General features: G+C 38.1%; 1 protein-coding gene across 1 annotated transcript in view; it reads left to right on the top strand.

Moving 5' to 3' along the window:
- Positions 1-18,159, top strand: part of LOC108095518 (protein sprint) — a 68,010-nt gene that overhangs the window by 9,217 nt on the left and 40,634 nt on the right. Inside the window, 2 exon segments of the mRNA XM_017196629.2 lie at positions 11,785-12,547; positions 17,426-17,897. Of these exon segments, the coding sequence (XP_017052118.2) occupies positions 11,790-12,547; positions 17,426-17,897 (1,230 nt within the window). The 5' untranslated portion in view covers positions 11,785-11,789.

The raw sequence follows: 18,159 nt of genomic DNA on the forward strand, positions 1-18,159 counted from the left end.
AAGGCTTCTGCGGATGCTGCTGCTGCCTCTAGTTTCTTTTTTTTTTTTGCCCCGAGAGGAATAATGTATCTGATGGATGCACATAGACTGAGGGGGAGGGGGAGGGGGGCGAAGTGTGGCAGCGGAATTGCGAGGGCGTGTTGCTCATTAAATTTCCGCTCTCTTTGCAAAATGAAGTGGCCAAACGATGTGGATGTGGATGTGGATCTGGTGGATACGGACGTGAATCTGTTGGATTCCAATGTTCTTGGGCTGTTGGTTATGCTCTGCAAACTCATGAAATAACTGTAATTGTCGTAGCATCTCGGTAACAACGTTGCCGCACTTCACTCTTGGCCACTCGAGTTGGGAGTCTCGTCGCCTCGGTTTTCGCCTTAGTTTCGACTCCAACTTGTTGCCAGTCACGTTTTGTGTCCGTTTCACCTCGGCCAAAATGTCCAAGTGGCGAAGGCGAGTGGCGTGAGTTGCGACCCGAAAGCCCAGTGTCCAATGTCCAGTTCCACCCAGCGAAAAAATCATGGGAGTTTCGGCAATTCTTGTAAATGCAGCAAAAGGTATCAAAAAGTTGTGTTCCCCTCATAAAATTATAATTTTGCATAATAATTTTTTGGTTTTACCTGAAAAACAAATATGGAATATATCAGTTATTATAATACATAATTTATATAAAATAATAGTAGATAGATGCATTTCTTTAAATCATTTCTTTAATCTTAATGGAGAAACATAAAGAATTCATGAGATTCAAAATAATATCAAATAGAATGATCATAATTTTTCATAAGTTTTAACTCTTTTTGGTCAGTGGAGTTCCATAAACCATAAGCCACATAGCAGCATGACTCATTATCAAGTTCATTCTGGTACTTAAATATGGTAGCTTTATGAAGTTGAATCAGATCGATTACGATGGAAATATATAGTACAGATATAGAATCAAATTGGTTTTTTGTTATCTTATTACCCCATCACCTATTATATAATAAGGAACTGATGTAAGTTAAGTAGCTATATGAAGCTGTTTTATAACGATCGTTATGGATACTTCCAAAAATATATTATAGAATCAGTTTATTATTAGAGGCGCTTAATAAATGGGTAAAATATATTGTGCAATTTCTTTATTGATTTTTGGTTGTGATTTAGTGAATTTTCGTACTGTGCAGCACCTGCACCTGTTATTCTGTTTGCTGGTTCTGTTAGCTGGTTCCTTTCCCCCGCCGTCGCCTTAGCTTTCCGCCACCACCTGCGGCTAAAAGTATCTGGGAGCGAGCACTCACAAAGACCAACGAAAGTATCCAGAGCATACAAAAGCAAATTTTCTGGTTCATTGCAACCATTCAAACTGTAATCAGATACTAGCGAGCAGTTCGCCCTGCTGCATCCCCTTTGCCTTCCTGTTTTTCTTTCTTTATTTTTTTTTTTTTTTTTGTACTTTTTGTATCTGTGAGTGGGGACTGGCGCATTCCAGCAGAGCAGGTTGCTCAGGTCTTCGACTGGCTGACTCTTCAGTTTTTCAGTTGGGTGTGGGTGGGGAATTAACTGGCGATCGATAGAGGATGGGTCCACAAAATAAGAAGTATCTCAGGAATACGGGCCATTGCAGTTCAATGGAATCAAATCGAAATCATTGGCATAACTTTGGCCAACTGGTTTCTTCGGTTTTAAATTTAAAACGAATGAACCAAATAATTTATTTAAAGATTAAAAGATCTTTAAAACTTCAGCAAAGTTGAATTTCATATTTATTTTTAGTATCGTTTATGTATACCAACTTCCTAATTAGAAACCATAAATGTCTATTGGATTTCTTGTTTTATAAAATGCATAAATTTGTTTGCGAATTCGTGACTTCGCTTTAGATGTAAACATTATCAATTATCTCCCGGAACTCCAGTTGCCGCAACAGCGACATCATCTGTTCATCTGGATCCCCGAACTCCGCGGCTCCCAAAGCAATTAAGATTGACCCAACGACACCCTTTTTGCACTTCTTCAGCTCGTGGCAATAACCAGCGATCGTGACTCGCGTTCGCTCTTTTTCCCTTGGCAAAACCAGCTTCCTCTGCTCCCACATTTCGCTCGATGCACAGAGAGAAACTGTGTTGATATATCAACTTGTATATAGGATTTTGTTTGATATTTAAAAAACAGTTCCGCTGTCTTAATTGAATGGAAAGGTGTTGCTTTTTCTGTTGGTTATTTTGATATACATTTTTTGTATGCTCTTGAAAATTAAGAGTATTTTTTATCGGTGTAGTGAGGGCTTCAACTCATTACGCGTTTTTTTCACTTACTTGTGCTGCATTTTTAAACTTGATTGGGAGAAGGGAGAAATGGAGAAAAGGGTGCGGTAGGTCGTCTTGTTGCGGTTTAATGTTAAGTAAGTTCGCATTTGATAATTATTGCAATATCCACCAGCTGCCTATTGGATTCTATTAAGTGTGTGTGTGTGTGTGTGTATGTGTGTGTGTGGGGAGTGTATCTCTGAGTTTCTCCCGACCCACGTTTGGTTTTTTTTCCCCTCTACTGACAGTATGTGTGCCTCGTATTTCTTTCAAATTGCGTTTTATGCTCGCCTGTCAAATGATTCAACAAGTCGAAGGCGTAAAAATAACATCTCGTAAAAACAAAACGAAAATCAACTTAATTCGATGTAAAACACTTAGAAAACAGCACGCCAACGAATATAAAAATATTGTAATAAAAATATTTTTATAATCACGTCGATAAGGCAAAGCCAAAACAAAAACAAAAGGGGGGGAAAAATGGGGAAAAAAGAATGAAAAACAGAGAGAAAATGTGGAATATAGAAAACTGATGGGGAGATGGGGTAAATTAAAAAGCTTTTTAGAGCAGATTGTAACGGGACTGCCGACTTGACCCACAGACAATACCATAAAGCGATATATAGAGATACCATTATATACATATAGCGACAAGAACGCCACATAAAAGATCAATGAAGTCCCCGATTCCGATCGGCCGACTTAAACACCGGCATTTATGCTAATTTCTTCTACCTTCCCCATTTCATTTCATTTGACTTTTGTCTCTCGAATCGATTCGAATCGAATCGAATCGAATCGAATGGAGTGAGTCTCGTATGCAAATGGATCGCGTTCCTATTCAAATTGAAACGCGAAAGTGTCAATTTGTGGATCTCGTGTCGTCATAAATCAACATTTCGTGTGTGAATCCAGTGACAACGTCGATTGCCAAATGGCCCATTCATCGATCTTTGGGAATCACCAGCCGACTAACTGTCTCATCTGCGATTTCCGCATTTCAGCCTTAAGATTCCGTGGGCCGAAAGACGATCGATCGATCGTTCGTCTATTTTGAGCATGATTTTCCCCGACTTTTCGAGGACTAATTTGCGTTGCGTGATCAATGGCTGGCACACGATCATTGGCTGACGATTTGCAACTGATTATATGATTTTTGGTAGGAGAATTAAGGCAAATGATGTCAAGTATTAACAAGAAAATTATTATTACTATGTAAAATCTATTTACGATTCAAATAAACAGCTGAATAAAATAATTATACAATGAAACAAGTCAAATGAATTTAATTCACATTACATTTAAAATGCTTTACAATTATTAAGAGAATATTATATTAGTTGATTCACTAATGGAGATAAAAATAATGCCTAATTACAAAATAGACTTGAAGATCTTAATGGGTTTTTGAACCACTTTTAACTTTATCATAGCCCTACTTATATATTTAACCCTATTTAAAAACCTCTAGAGAAAATACGCTTTCGACTCGTAGACTTTCATAATAATAAAGCTGAACCAATTGATTTTCCGAGATGTTTACAACTCTGGAAACGAATTGTTAACGTTAAGTGATCTTTATGGATTATGACCGATGGACTGGCTGACTGTTGTGTGCATATTTCTCTTTAATTAGAGCCCCACACGCCCAGTTGAATTTCGTTCTGGCTTTCTGGGTTCTGGGTTCTGGGTTCCTTGGTCTCCCCATTCGATCGTAGGGCATTTAAGCTCTCGTCTCTCCAATTAGAACCAGTGACGTCACCATCTGAGGGAACTGGAGAACTGGGGAGCTGGGGAGCCATTCCCGTCGATCTTCGCTGGGGGAAAAAGTAATTCGACCCCTTTTACTTGACTACATGTTAATTTTCCCGATGGACAGCGACGTCGCTGCTTTCATTACGTTGTGTGCCTGATTTTTATAGCTTTTTGCCGAGGGGTATTCAAGATTTCTGTATATATCATACAGTGTTTGCTTATTGTGGGTTAACCATTGAGATTTTTTAACAAAAAACAGTTTTGAAATTAGAATACAATTAAATAAATGTGGAGTTTTGAATGAATATATGATATTTTCTAATAATAAATCCGAAAGATATTTTGATTTATTTGTTTTATAATGGGAATTAGTTTGCAATAAATGTTTAAATATATATATTTTTTTCCATTTCTATATTTAATGCTAGAGTATAAAATCATTGCCTTTTCGAGGGTATCTTAGTTTCTCGTTAAATTTTTTTCATGGAGTATCTGCATTTTTGCTGGGGCAACTGTGGAGTTACCGTTGTTGTATCTTTTGCTGCTGTTTGTTTTGTTGTTGGTTTTGTTGTGTATTTTTTGTTTTGTTTTTCAGGCTGCCAATGGCAAACACTTGCGTTTCACGAGGGCGCAGCGTAAAAGTTGCTGAGCAGGTTTTTTGTTTGTATTTTTGTATTTTGTTGTTGTGCTCAAATCTGCTTCTTTTTCATGCTTCTGTTTTTGTTTTTGTTGCTGCCGCAGTTGTTGCACTTTCATATTTTTGTATGCAGCTTGTGGCTCTATTGTATGGTCAAGTTTTGCAACTACAAACCGTAAGATACAAATGGAGCAACATCAGTAACATCGGTGGCAGCGGGAGCCCCGAATGTATGTGGTTTAGTTGCACCGAAGAAAAAACCATAATCACATCAGCCATGCTCCGATTAATGCTCCGAATTGCAATAAATGGTTCAACACCATTTTAATTTGTAGAACCACAGAGCATTAAATTGTTAAGTGCTTTGGCATAGATCAATTTGTTCAACAGAATTAAAGGAGAAGTTTTCATAATTAAAACATAACTGTGTTCCTTTTTATTACTACATATTTAAAATAATCAAGCAGAAGATATTTGAATATGCGTTATTTAATCAGCGAAGAATGAATAATATTCATAATTTAAATGAATATACAAGCAAAGCCTGCTTATAATTTAACAGCTCGTGGAAAACTGAATAACAAGATTGTGGAAATGTTAAATGCTGAAATTCAGTTTTCACTTCATATATCAAGAGTGCGTTTGTGAGTTTGTAATTGATATTGAACTGCATTTTCTTTCCGTGTTTCTGCATTTTCCAGCTGGCCCGTATCATAAATATTTCGACGCCTCTATTGGCGGCGCGTGTTTTACTTTGCTTTTCTGGCGATATTTTCTAGCGGCGCCTTTCACCGACCGACCGACAAACCGACAAACAAATCGACAAACCGACGGATGGACAGCATCGCTGGCTACCAAGCGAATTAAGTTTGCCGGGGCTATCCGATAGATACAAATTGTGTAAGCGGCGAATTTCGTTTCCTTTTCGGCTGCGTGAGGCAACCCATTAGTCACTTAGCTGGCTTTGGCACACAAAAATAAAGTAGAAATAAAAACAAAAACAAAAACCAAAACCAAAAGGCTATCTCGCAGATAAATGAGAGTTCAATGTGTTATGAGTGTGATGTGTTCGTGGGTTAGGAAACCAGTGTAGCATCATAAATATGTTTATAGTTTTTGATACTATCAATGTACAGATTTATACTATAAACGTATCTATACCTTTTTGTTAATGGATGGTGGAATGTCAGTTAAAAGTTCACTTCTCTGCTGTCATTTTAGTTTGAACTGCACACATCAAATGTGTCTTATGGACAAACGCTTTTAGTTTAAAACAAATAGCTGGCGGCCACTTGTAAAGTAAATCAAGTGGAAAAACGGGAAATGGACAATGCTATATCCCACCGTAGTTTTAATACCCTCACAGATATGAATGAGAATGTATAATATATGCAGACCTTACTGCCTTACAAACATCGTATCAAAATGAAACACCTCCATTCGAGCGTGTAATTAATACACCCACAAAAGTGTCTCAAAGATACGTTCCTCATTTGCATTATAACGCGATACACTTTAAGTTCGATCCGCCCACCATATCGAATGTATCTCACAGATGCCCGCACCAAACGGCATCTTTCAGATAACTCAACGAAATTTCATTGATGGCCTACAAAAAAAAAATCAACAAAAACAAAACATATGAACTCTTTGCGGTGTTTTTAGTTCACAAATCACACAAATTGCTCTTGGGCAAAAGTGTGAAATTTTCATTCAACCGAAACCCAGCTAACAAATTAAAAATTCATAAAAACCTCGAATGAAAAACGAAAATAAAATTTACGAAAATTTCCAAACACCCAAAAAATTATAGAGAGCAAAAGGAAGTGGGGGAAAAAAAAAGAAAAACATCGAAATAAACGATATAAACGAAACTTACATTTACATAATTTATAGACTCATGTCACAGGCCAAATATATTTATTTAGATAACATTGCCAAGTTGTTGATGTTGTTTCTGTTTTTGTTTCTGTTTCTGTTTCTCTTTCTGTTTGTGTTATTATTTTTGTTTTCCTAGTTTTTGTATGTTGATTCTTAAGCTCCAAACGCCACAACGTCTGGCATTCCACGTCGCATTTTTTGGGGGACACGACGTGGGCGTGGATTTCTTGTAGGTGGACTACCGAGGCCTTGAGCTCCATCGAGCTAGAAAAATGGAATCGAATGGAATGGGGCTTACAGCAGTGGCAAGAAGGCTGCCTCAATGGCCAGCGAATGCTGTCGAAATCAATTTGGCTAATGTTGTCGCCATCGGCTGACGGAAACACATCAACAACCCCCTGTCTCCATATTCATACGATTTCACTGCGAAATCAAGAAGTTTCTGGCACTTTCAAGAAATCACATGCCAGCTAATATAAATATTTACTGATAGTATGTTAAATGTTTCAGATTATATATAATATAAAATTATAATATCATATTATACGTTTTATTTATTTTCTTATCAAAGTTGTCTTCCTGTTTTTCTAAAACTAAATGTTGTTGTTCAAAATCTGGTTTAACTTTTGACTCAAGACATTTATACGTCAAATTTTTTTGCCAAAGAAGATTATGGTATATATTATAAATATGATATGAAGTTCTTTAATTGACATTTTTCATTTTTTATACATTTTAGTTATGTTAATGACTTCTAAAAGATTTATAAATTATTTTGTCAATCAAAATTTGGTGTTCCTGTGAGAAAAATCGTACCAAATAGTTATGCCAAATTGGTTTTAGCAAAGCCTTATCAATCATGTGTTCTGTGCAAACCTTGGGATATTGAAAGCAGATCCCAACGAAAGTCAAACCATCAAAGAGCTCAAATTGTTGAGCCGAGCACGCAGCAAACGCATTCATTGCAATGCGAAATCAATTACACTAAAACCCGCCACCGAAGGGAGGGGAATATTGCTGTTCTTTTGGGGGAGGAGGGGGTTGTGGAAAGGAGTACCCCTTACCACCCCCTTTCCCCCTTTTCACCCCCCTTTTGTGGAAACACGTCGCGCACGTGCCGAGCGTACCGCCGATAATTTGTAGTAACAAGGCAGACGAAAGGGAAAAAAAAAAAAGAAAAGTAAAATAAAAATAAAAACCAAAAAGCAACCACCGGGGAAGAATCCCACCCTCCGAAAGTGGAAAAGAATGAACCCAAACCCCCAGAAAACCTAAAACCAAACCACATCCCCCACCAAAATGGGGAAAAGAATTGAAAAATTACTAAACACAAAAGCGCGGAACGTGTTTTTGGAGACTGCCCACCCAAAAGTAAAAAAAAAAAAAAAAAAGAAAAGAAAACAACACACACACAAAAGCACACACCCATATGAATGGGAAATAAATATAAAAAATAATAATTTTGACTTTTGAACAGGAGTCGAGGGGGCGGGGAAAAGCCCCAAGTTTATTGCATTCCACTTACGGAATCCCAAGAGTTTGGGGGCATTTCGTTTTTTTTTTTTTTTTCAATTTTTTTTTGGTTGTTGAGCAAGAGCGATAAGCACTCATTCATTATTCACTCACTCACTCGCATATGATTCACATTTATGGGATGGTTTTAATTGCATTCCGGTTGATAGATGTGCTTACCGCAATTAGAACAATGGAGTACAAAAGGGCATTGCATAAACCACTGATGATTAAGATTTGTCAATCAATTTTAATTATATAAAAAATTACAAACAACACTAGATCAAAAAAAATTACAATTTAAATTAATTATTAATTACACGAAAAGTAACTATTTTTATTTGCAATTTGCGTCTCATAAAATCTTAATGAAAAGGAGAAATACCTCTATTATTATTAATTCTTAAAAAGAGCTTGCTTTTTAGCTTGTTTATACTATTTTTTCTTTTCAGAATAGCTTTTAAATGCTTATAGGTATTGAAATTCCAACGAAAACATAATTGAACGCAGTTTGTATGCCATTTGGACAATCGTTGTGTGCTAAACTTTCGCCCATTTCGGCTCGAGTACTTTATGGGGCCAAATATGCCGGTTCATCGTGCCGCCTTTGGCCTTGAAATCGATCACTATCCAGCAGACAGACAATGGCCAAAACGGTGGCTATCCGTTAAATAAAAAAAATGCCAGCAAAAAGCAAATGGCAAACCAAAGAGCGAGCTCTTTTTGCACGCGACATTCAAATCGCGTCAGGCTTCACTTGGCAGCAATCCCAAATGGATTCGAGTGACTCCAAGTTGGGCACCGTCCCTCCTTCTTTTTCGGAATGAATAAAAACTGCTCAACTAGCCCAAGTTTGGTTGACAATTTGTTGACAATTGCGTTTCACACTTTGCATAATAATCAGAATTGGCATGAGGATATGGGTTCGGTGTATAAAGTTTGCATAGTTCATAAATATAAAAGCAATGTTTGCGAAACGAAGATTCCCATTTCCACTGTGAATTCGAAAACAGATTCTGAATTCCCTTGAAGGCGAGACAAATTATGGTAATATATTTACAAGGAAATTCAGCCAGCGAAATGAATCAGAATCCGAATCAGAATCAGAATCGCAATCAGAAATGTATGGAGGGAATATCTGTCGCACTTTAAATTAAAACCTGCACACAAAAACACTCAAATGTAATCGAATAGCTTAGCTTTGGGACTCGAATGCGAATATGTCGAACACGAATCGCGGTTGTCTCTATTATATTGTAATTGTTGTCATTGTTGGCTCGTCAAGTGATTCAGGTAATTGCGAAATGCGGCAATGTTTATTTTATATTTCTCCTCCCCCCTCACATTTGTTGTTATTGTTGTTGTCCAATGCATTCTGCATTCGAAATCTAACCAGAGCACGACTGAATCGAATCGAATGGAATCGAATCGACTCGGCGAAATCGTGAAAGTTCCCAACAATGCGGGGCATGCGGAAAAGTGCGGAAAAGCGCAGAAAAGCGCAGGGCGCACAAACCGATGGCTGATGGGTTGTTGTGGGGAATTCGGATAGGTTCGGATACTATGGTAGTAGGTGCAGCCGAGGGAATCGGTGCCACACAGAGAAAAAAACATCGATGGCAATATTCCGAAGCACTTAGCATTCAAACAGCGATGAGTTCGAACCGAAGTTCGTGGGAATTATGTTGGTGGAAAGCAGAAATGCACATATGTAACCCATTAGGATTTATGCTACTTACAAACAAATTTATTTGAGATATAGGTTTTGAAAGGGAATATTTAAAATCACTTCTATGAAAGCAATCCTAACTTGCTAATAAATATTATTGAGCAAGGCAATTAATTCATTTCCTAACAAAACTGGGATTGTAGCAAAATAATATTTAAATTAAAAGGCCAAATTAAATTTAAACACAAAACAAGAAAGACGAATATACAGAATACCTTGAATTATTTCAAGTCGACACATATAATTATTTAACACGAATAGAAAATGTTATGAGACAAAATTGAACCTTAAATGAAATGAAAACAGGAAATGACTAAATCTTTTTCAAAGAAAATATAAGGAAACGTTAAAAAATAAACCTTATAGCACACATGTGAGGGATATATATCCTTTATTAATGATTCGTTTGATGAGTTTCTCAACAAATCTTTGGGGACACGCAAATCTCTTTCTTTTTGCCCGCCTTTAAAGTGGCTCTTTAACGATAAACGGAAACTGCGACAAATCTTCTTCGAATTGGACAATATTTGGTTAACCGAATGACGAAAGATGCAGACATTGACGCACATAAATACGATGGAACATATAGTATAGTACTCCATTCGGACGATATGGATGTGGATGATGTGGGCCTCAGCCGAACAACAAATAAATAAATTAGGAATTCACTCGACCGCAACGACGAAAAACGAAACCCACTTTGGTGTTTTTTTTTTTTTTTTTTTTTTTTTTTTTTTTTGGGTCGCTCTGCTCTGGATCGTTTATGAATTTCTGCTCTGTTCTTGTGTTTTTTTTTCGCTTATTAATATAACTTTTGCTGGGGTTTCTTTCGATTTCTTTTGATGTCAAAACAAAGCCAGCAAATGTTTGTAATTGCTTATCGCCACAAACTGTTTACACAAGCTATTATTTGAATGGGAGCCACATATTTGAACCATTTTCTCAGCAGCGGTCACCTTTTCCCTTCCGTTCTTTTTTTTTTGTTGAGGGGAAAAAACGCCCAAAAGAAAAGCCCACTTTTGCCAAGAAATGCTTAATAATTTTTTCAACAAAATGAAATGGATACGTGCACAAGGAACACAAAAGCACTCAGACACTTGCGTTCTGACAGAGAAATTGTTGTGGAAAGTTCATAAAAACCATAAAATTCTGCATGTCAGGCGGTCGAATGTTGAATTCTCTAATGGAGTGGGTTCTACGACCCGAAAAAACTCGAAAGTTCTGGCAATATCTATAGGTAGAAAGAAATGATAGCAAAATAAATATCCATTTCTGATTTACTACCAATTAAATACTTCTCAAAGTGATTTGCTTTATATATTTTATTTAATTTTATAGTGCGCTGATATGTTAAGATTTTAAGACTCACAATCAGGCATTTCAATTTTACACTTTTAAATCTCTTTCTGAATTCAGTGTTCTAAAATGCAATAATTTATTTGAACTTAAAAATTTAAATATATGTAATGTTATTAAACCTTTCGATTATTCTTTATAGCATTAAATTCTTATAACATGTGTATTGGACATGCTGATAGGATATAAAATATCCTGTCAGTCAGGTTTTATCTCGGTCGTCCTAGCCAATAAACCCAATAAACTGGGCACTCAAATATTGTCTCTGACTTCCATTCGGTTGGCAGGTGTTGCCTTGTTTTTTTTTTTTTTATATTTTTACTGCAGTTACATAACACCACCACCGCATTTTATTAGTAATAACATTTTGAAAGCCACAGCGTGGCCGGGTTGTATTAAAATTCACATTTTGAGTGCTTCCATTGGATGCGTTATCCGATATGCCAGTCCAATGGGAATGGGATGGCTTTCGCGTCGGGTATTTAATGTCGGAATCAATAAAAAAGATTGACACATGTGCGATGAGGCAGTCTTCCATTTATGAGTTGCAAGTTGGTAGCGTCAATTTTCCATTTTCCCCCATTCAGCTTGAATTCCTCCGAATCTAAATTAAAGCGAATTTGCAGACAGGATGTCGCACGAAACAGCAGTTCCACCTGCAGGATCAACAGCAGTGGTTTCCTGCGCGGAGAACTCCTCGAAAGTGGAGGTCATTGTGTACACCACAAAATCGGATAAGACACTCAAGCAGAATATGAATGCCAAGGACGATACGTTGAGGAAGCGAACATCCTTGATTATTGTGCCGCAGCAGGTGCACGATATCCAGGTGGAAGTGGATCACCTGAAGGATCAGCTGAAGGAGTCACCAAAATCCAGGGACAACGCCAATCGCAACTCAACTGCCAGCATGGAGAGTTGTGTTTCCAACACCACCAGCAAGAGCATCCAATCGAGCGGTGGATCCTCCAGTTCATCCGCTTCGAGCAGCGGAAGTAGCAGTGGCTCCGAGGATGCCCATGCCGCCTATCAGGACCTGCAGAACGGCAATGCTGGACAGGATCTGCACTCGCCTTCGCCGGTGCCAAGGTGCCACTCCTCCACGTCCACTTCCTCCGTGTCGGAGTCCACATCCTGCTCCAGTTCGGCGGACTATTCGCTGAGGGAGCAGCTCAAGAACTTCGCCAATCGAAGTAATGAGGAGCAGCTACTGAGATCCTCAGGTGGAGGAAATGTGGAGCAGACTGGTCGTTTGATCAAGGTAATGAGTCTTCCTGTGGCCAGTGATCAGCAGTCCGCCATCTGCGATTCATTGCTCAGTCCACAGGAAGTTCCGCTGGGACGACGGTACGCCGAGGTGGCACAGTTCAAAGGTCACCCGAAGGCAAGGTGAGTTTATAGAGTTGGTTCGCCAGCTGACCGGGATTTAACCTGGTTTTTCAGAGATCCTTTATACTTGAATGCTTTTGGTTAATCTCTTTATACATTTTTGTTTCAACAGAAAGATTTTGTAACTTGTTTCTTATTTCTGATATATCTATAAAGTTTAGTTGATTGATTCTTCAACAATAAATTAATAAAATTTCAAGCAATAAAGCCCAACCAGATTCCAACTACTGCAACTACTGCTTCCTTGAATTCCCTCAACTGCATTCAATATTCAATGGATGCAACAATATAGCAAGTGACCTAGTCTGCACCCTAAGCTCTTCGCTCTTCGGTGTTTGGTCTTCGGTCTCAACCAGCACTCACTTCGATGACATCCTCCAGGTTATCTAACCACATACACTTGGCAGCCGGTGCTCCTCCTCATCAGCAATCCCCTGCTGGATGGGATGGGATGGGATGGATCCATTGTTCACCGAGTGCTCAACTAAACGATGTCAACTGGCTGCTCGACTCGAGAGTGCCCGACCACAGGCATCCCACCGAGCTGGCTGGCTGGGAGTACCAATCCCAATCCCTATTCCCCATTCCCCATTCCCAACCCACTCCAAAATCCCACTGCAAAATACCACTAGAAAATCCCACTCCCAGTTGCAATCGCAATACCCCCGATCCATTCCCCATCAACTGGCTGCACATGCATAATACACAACTTAATTAGTATTACTACTTTATGGCACTCTCGACGACGTTTGCCTCCCCTTTTTCCCCTCTCTCTCGGCCTTTTCCCGACTCCTTTTCTCTGGCTGAGACTGGGGAAAAATCTAATAATGGAGCATTCCACACACGCACTGCCATTGCCACATTACCATATCAAAAACGGTTGGGCTGCCGGGCCCGTGGGGCACAGACAGGGAGCCACAACTCCTCCTCGCCTTTCGCCTACTGCTTCTTTCTGTTTCTGTTTCGGTTTTGGCCAGATCACAAGTGCAACCCAACTACATTTGGAGAAAAGTATAAGGCTTTTAATTTCCACTAGTTATCGTTATTAAGTGCAAGAAACATAAAGCAGTTGCTTTCAAGAACATAAGCTATGAAAGTCTAACTTAATACAGGATTTGCAACATAAACTCAATTTATTTCGTTGCTTAGAATTTGATAAATCTTTTAATTTTCATTTCAGCAAGTAGATATAAGTTCTTAAATTTAAACTAAGCTACTAAAATATGTATGGTGAATCGCTTTTCCCTAAAAAAAAAAGTTTATTAATATCTAATATGCAATAAAATTGTAGGAACCTTTCGCAATGTGATTTAATTAAGTTTATAATTATTACTTTGAAGTATAAGTTTTCACAATTATGTTGAACTAATCGATTTTGTATTAACAGTTTTTCCTCACACAAATCTGTGTAACTAATCGATTTGTTATTGAAAGTTTAGCTCATAAAATTTGACTAGAATATGTAGGTATATGCTTATTTTATATTCCCACAAAAATCGCAAAGTAATTTGTAACTGCATTTCCGAGTGCACATATGAACTTTGAACGCTGTGAACTTATGTGCACTCCCCGTTTCTCCTCCTCCACTCAACAATGTGCCATCGACAACTATGTGTATGTTGAACTTTTCGAGAGCTGTCACAACTAATTTGCATATCCCCAAACTCCTTTTGCTCCTCCTTCGCTCCTTTGCTCCTGACCAGGCCAACAACTGCCATCCCATGTGACCGCATCCAGCTGAAGTGCGACCCGCATCCTACGAACCAGCGATCCACAAATCCTGCACCTCTGCTGTATATATCTACTACATATGCCTGCTTTTTGTTTCGTTTTCCACACTTTGATTTCATCGCAACTGAGAAGAAAGAGTAAATATTCATGGCAGAGCGAAAACTTTTACACAATTTTCGGGCCAACTGTGATTGCGTTGGGTGATTGAGGAGTATTCAGTATTCAGGATTCAGGATTGAGAACTGAGGAAGGGCACTGCGGATTTTCAGTTGCGAACGAAACTTCCGATTGACGGAACCACGAATGGGATTGCCAGCTGAACTTTTCAAATTTGTGCAGACCAGTAATTCAGTTAGCTCTTGAGATAAAAGGGAAATCTTAAAATACTCACAGTTTTACGAACTGTCAAGCGCAGTAAAATGTGGAAAATAAATGGAAGGGAGAAAGACCCTGAGCATTTAAGAAAACATATGGCAGTTGGACTTATTTTTATTTTCATTTAATTGTTCTGGCGAAAAAATAAGACTGATTGCAAGTCATTAAATATATAAAACACAACTGGTCTTGAGTTTTACTAAACAAAGTAGTATTACTTAATAAAAAACAAAGCTTGATTTATTGGTTCCCTTGAAAGATTTTTACTATATAAGCAACCTTGACGTTCTGAATTTTTAAGTTACATAATGTCAGTGTCATTAAACAGTTTTTCTATCTGAATTTTAGAAGCAATATTTGAGAGCACCAGGGATTCCTAATATTTTAATTTAATTACAGCTTAGCAAACCTAAATTTCTCAAAGTAAACCCCCAATTAAGACGTTTACTATTGGGTTTATAGCTAAAATTGACCTTCAGCTGGCAGATGGGTTTTAAACCTCGAGGTTTTCCTTCACTATCGACCATCTTTTCGATCCAAAGCCACTGTTTTTGCCACTTAATCTTAATTGCCATGAGTGGGCGCATTTCCATGCGACTCCTACTCCAAATTCTCCTACTCAGCTGTCAATTTCCTGTTTTGTTTATCGCTCCGCTCGTCCTTGTTTGTTCTGGAAATCCTCATAAATTCGAGCGTGTTTTCCTTTTTTTTTTTTTTTTTTTTTTTTTTTTTTGCGGTCTGGCGTGTCCTTGAGCCTGCCCCAAGTTTTTCCACAAGCCGCCTAATTCTTTAAGAGTGTTTTATTATCCAAGCGAACGGAGTCCCCGCGCCACAAAGGTTGACATCCTGTTTGTTCCGTGTTAATTTGACATGATTATGTCAGAGTGTTTGACAACTTTTCATATGGGCAAAGTCGAGCGTTTTCGCTTTTTATACCCTTGCAGAGCAAAGGGTATTATAATTTCAGTCAGAAGTTTGCAACGCAGTGAAGGAGACAACTCAGACCCCATAAAGTATATATATTCTTGATCAGCATCACCATCTGAATCGAAATATGTATGTACGTCTGTCCGTCTGTCTGTCTGTCTGTCTGTCTGTCTGTCTGTCTGTCTGTCCTCCTGTCGGTTTCTATGTAAACTAGTCTCTCAGTTTTAAAGCTATCTCGCTGAAACTTTCCCAAAAGTTGTGTCGTTGTTGCACGCAGTATATATGTCGGAACGAGCCAGATCGGGCGACTATATCGGATAGCTCCCATACAAGAGAATGAAATAAAAAATTTTTACACCGTTGTTTTTGATCAGATCGACTTGATTCCTTCCAGATGGCGTTTTCTAACTGCTATTGAATTTCGGATTAAATTTTATCAAAATCGGATAACTCTATCATATAGCTGCCATAGGAGAGATCAAAATATATATATATAAATAATGGAAAAAAAAATTATAATGTCCTTGTTTTTAATGCCACGAGCATGATTTTTGGAACATAAAGTTTTTTAAATACTCTTAAGTTGAGAAAAAAAATTCATAAAAATCGGAGTACTATATCATAGAGCTGCCATTGGAAGGATCGAAAAATCTATATAGAAATAACGGAAATATAAATATAACCTCGTTGTTTTTCATCAGACAATAATGATTTTTGGAATATAGAGTTTTCTAATGAGTCTTGAGTTACAAGTTAAATTTCATTAAAATCGGACGACTATATCATGTAGCTGTCATATGAACAATATGGAAAATTAATAGAAAAATCGTCATAGCTTCGATGCTCTTTAGCTTTTATGTATTTGATCGACATATTTAGTAACTGCAAGGGTATATAAGCTTCGGCTTGCCGAAGCTAGCTTCCTTTCTTGTTTTTTCTTGCCTTTTTCCTTGTTTATGACAAGAGGTCCTTTTCTGGGGGCGCTGATCCATCAACGGAAAGGCATTTTGTGCCTGTGGTTGGGAAGTCCTTCGAGTTGAAGGCGGAAGCACATGCCGGCTTTCATTTTTTTTCCTGCCACTTTATTTACTTCTTTTTTTTTCTTGGTCGGCCTTCGTTCGCTTTCTTTTCTATTCTCTAGCCATTCATTAATAACATTTGTGCCCTATCGTGAAAATATTGTTAAAATGGCGTAAAATTGCCCGCTTTGAGGCGTCATGACGATGCGAGTCCTGCGTCCTTCACTCTCGTCTTGAACTTTGGCCACTTTGGCGACGGCTTCGTGGGGAAGGAAAAAAATGTGTCGCAAATTAACCTTTTGACAGCTGAGTGAGGGTGAAACCGTTGACAAATGGGTCCAGAACTAAGGACCGATGACTGCGACACGACTTTAAGACACTACGAATTTGAGGGATCGAAGTCCACTTAACTGAAATGGGCGCTTAATGTCCTTGGCAAAGTTGATTGGATAATACTACAATAACAATTGTTACTTTTTCAAAAACATATGTTTTTACTATTATTAATTCAAAGTACAAGCCTTGTCTTAAAAAGTTATTATAATAATTTATGAATAGAAATAAATTGATTATATTAATTAACCTTTTAAGTTTGAATATGTTTAAAGGGTTTAAACTTATTACTTGAATTTTATTTTGGAAACTTTCCCTAACTGTATTTCTTCACTACTCTTATATGAGTGAGGTCACACTAATTTCTTATATGGTTGCAAGCCACACTACTTTTATTTGAATAAACAATGCAACTAGTAAGATTAAAACTCCTTAAATATTTTTGCCACCTTAATCTGTAACTAATTTAGTATTCCGCCCTTCCCTTTTGCAGAACGAGTGAGCCGCTTCCTTCTGCTGGAAACACGGCCTCGTCCTTGGAAAATGCCTCTGTGGATGGCGGCAATTCCCACAGTGGCAACAACAACAACATCAACAACATTCACAATGGCCAACAGTCACAAAAATCTCAGCAGCAAGCGAGTCTCAGCGCCATCAGCAGCAAACTGAATGTCCTGTCAAATCTCAATAAAAACAACAACAACAACAATAACAACAACAACGGATCCATGACATCCGCTCCAAATCGAACGGGATTGGATTCGAATCAGAATCAGAATCAGAATCAAAATCAGAACCAAAACCAAAATCAGAATCAAAATCAGAACGGCGACAGTCGCCGGAGCAGCAGCCTCGATCCGGATGTGGATGACGTGGTGGACGCCACCATTGGTGGCGCCTTCGAGGACGACATGCAGGCCCTCCTGCCCAAGTGCTCCCGTCGCTCCCGGGATGAGCTCAGTCAGGTGAGTTGATCCTAATGAATCCCAGGGAGGATTTACTTATTATAAACTAGCTTAATTACAACCAAGAAGGGCTGATTATGCCTGATTTCCCATCTCGCCAAGTTTAGCTTGTAAACGAAAAAAATATCTGTAATAATTTAGCATTTTTTTTTAATGACAAAACATCGACCAATAAATGAAAAACAAACGAATGAGGCAGTTTGTTAGATATTTGAATAACAAATTTACAGAGGTATGCCACTTGTAAATCGGAAAAAAATTA

Source organism: Drosophila ficusphila, unplaced genomic scaffold (assembly GCF_018152265.1).
Source record: "Drosophila ficusphila isolate 14025-0441.05 unplaced genomic scaffold, ASM1815226v1 contig_198, whole genome shotgun sequence".
Lineage (NCBI taxonomy): Eukaryota > Metazoa > Arthropoda > Insecta > Diptera > Drosophilidae > Drosophila > Drosophila ficusphila.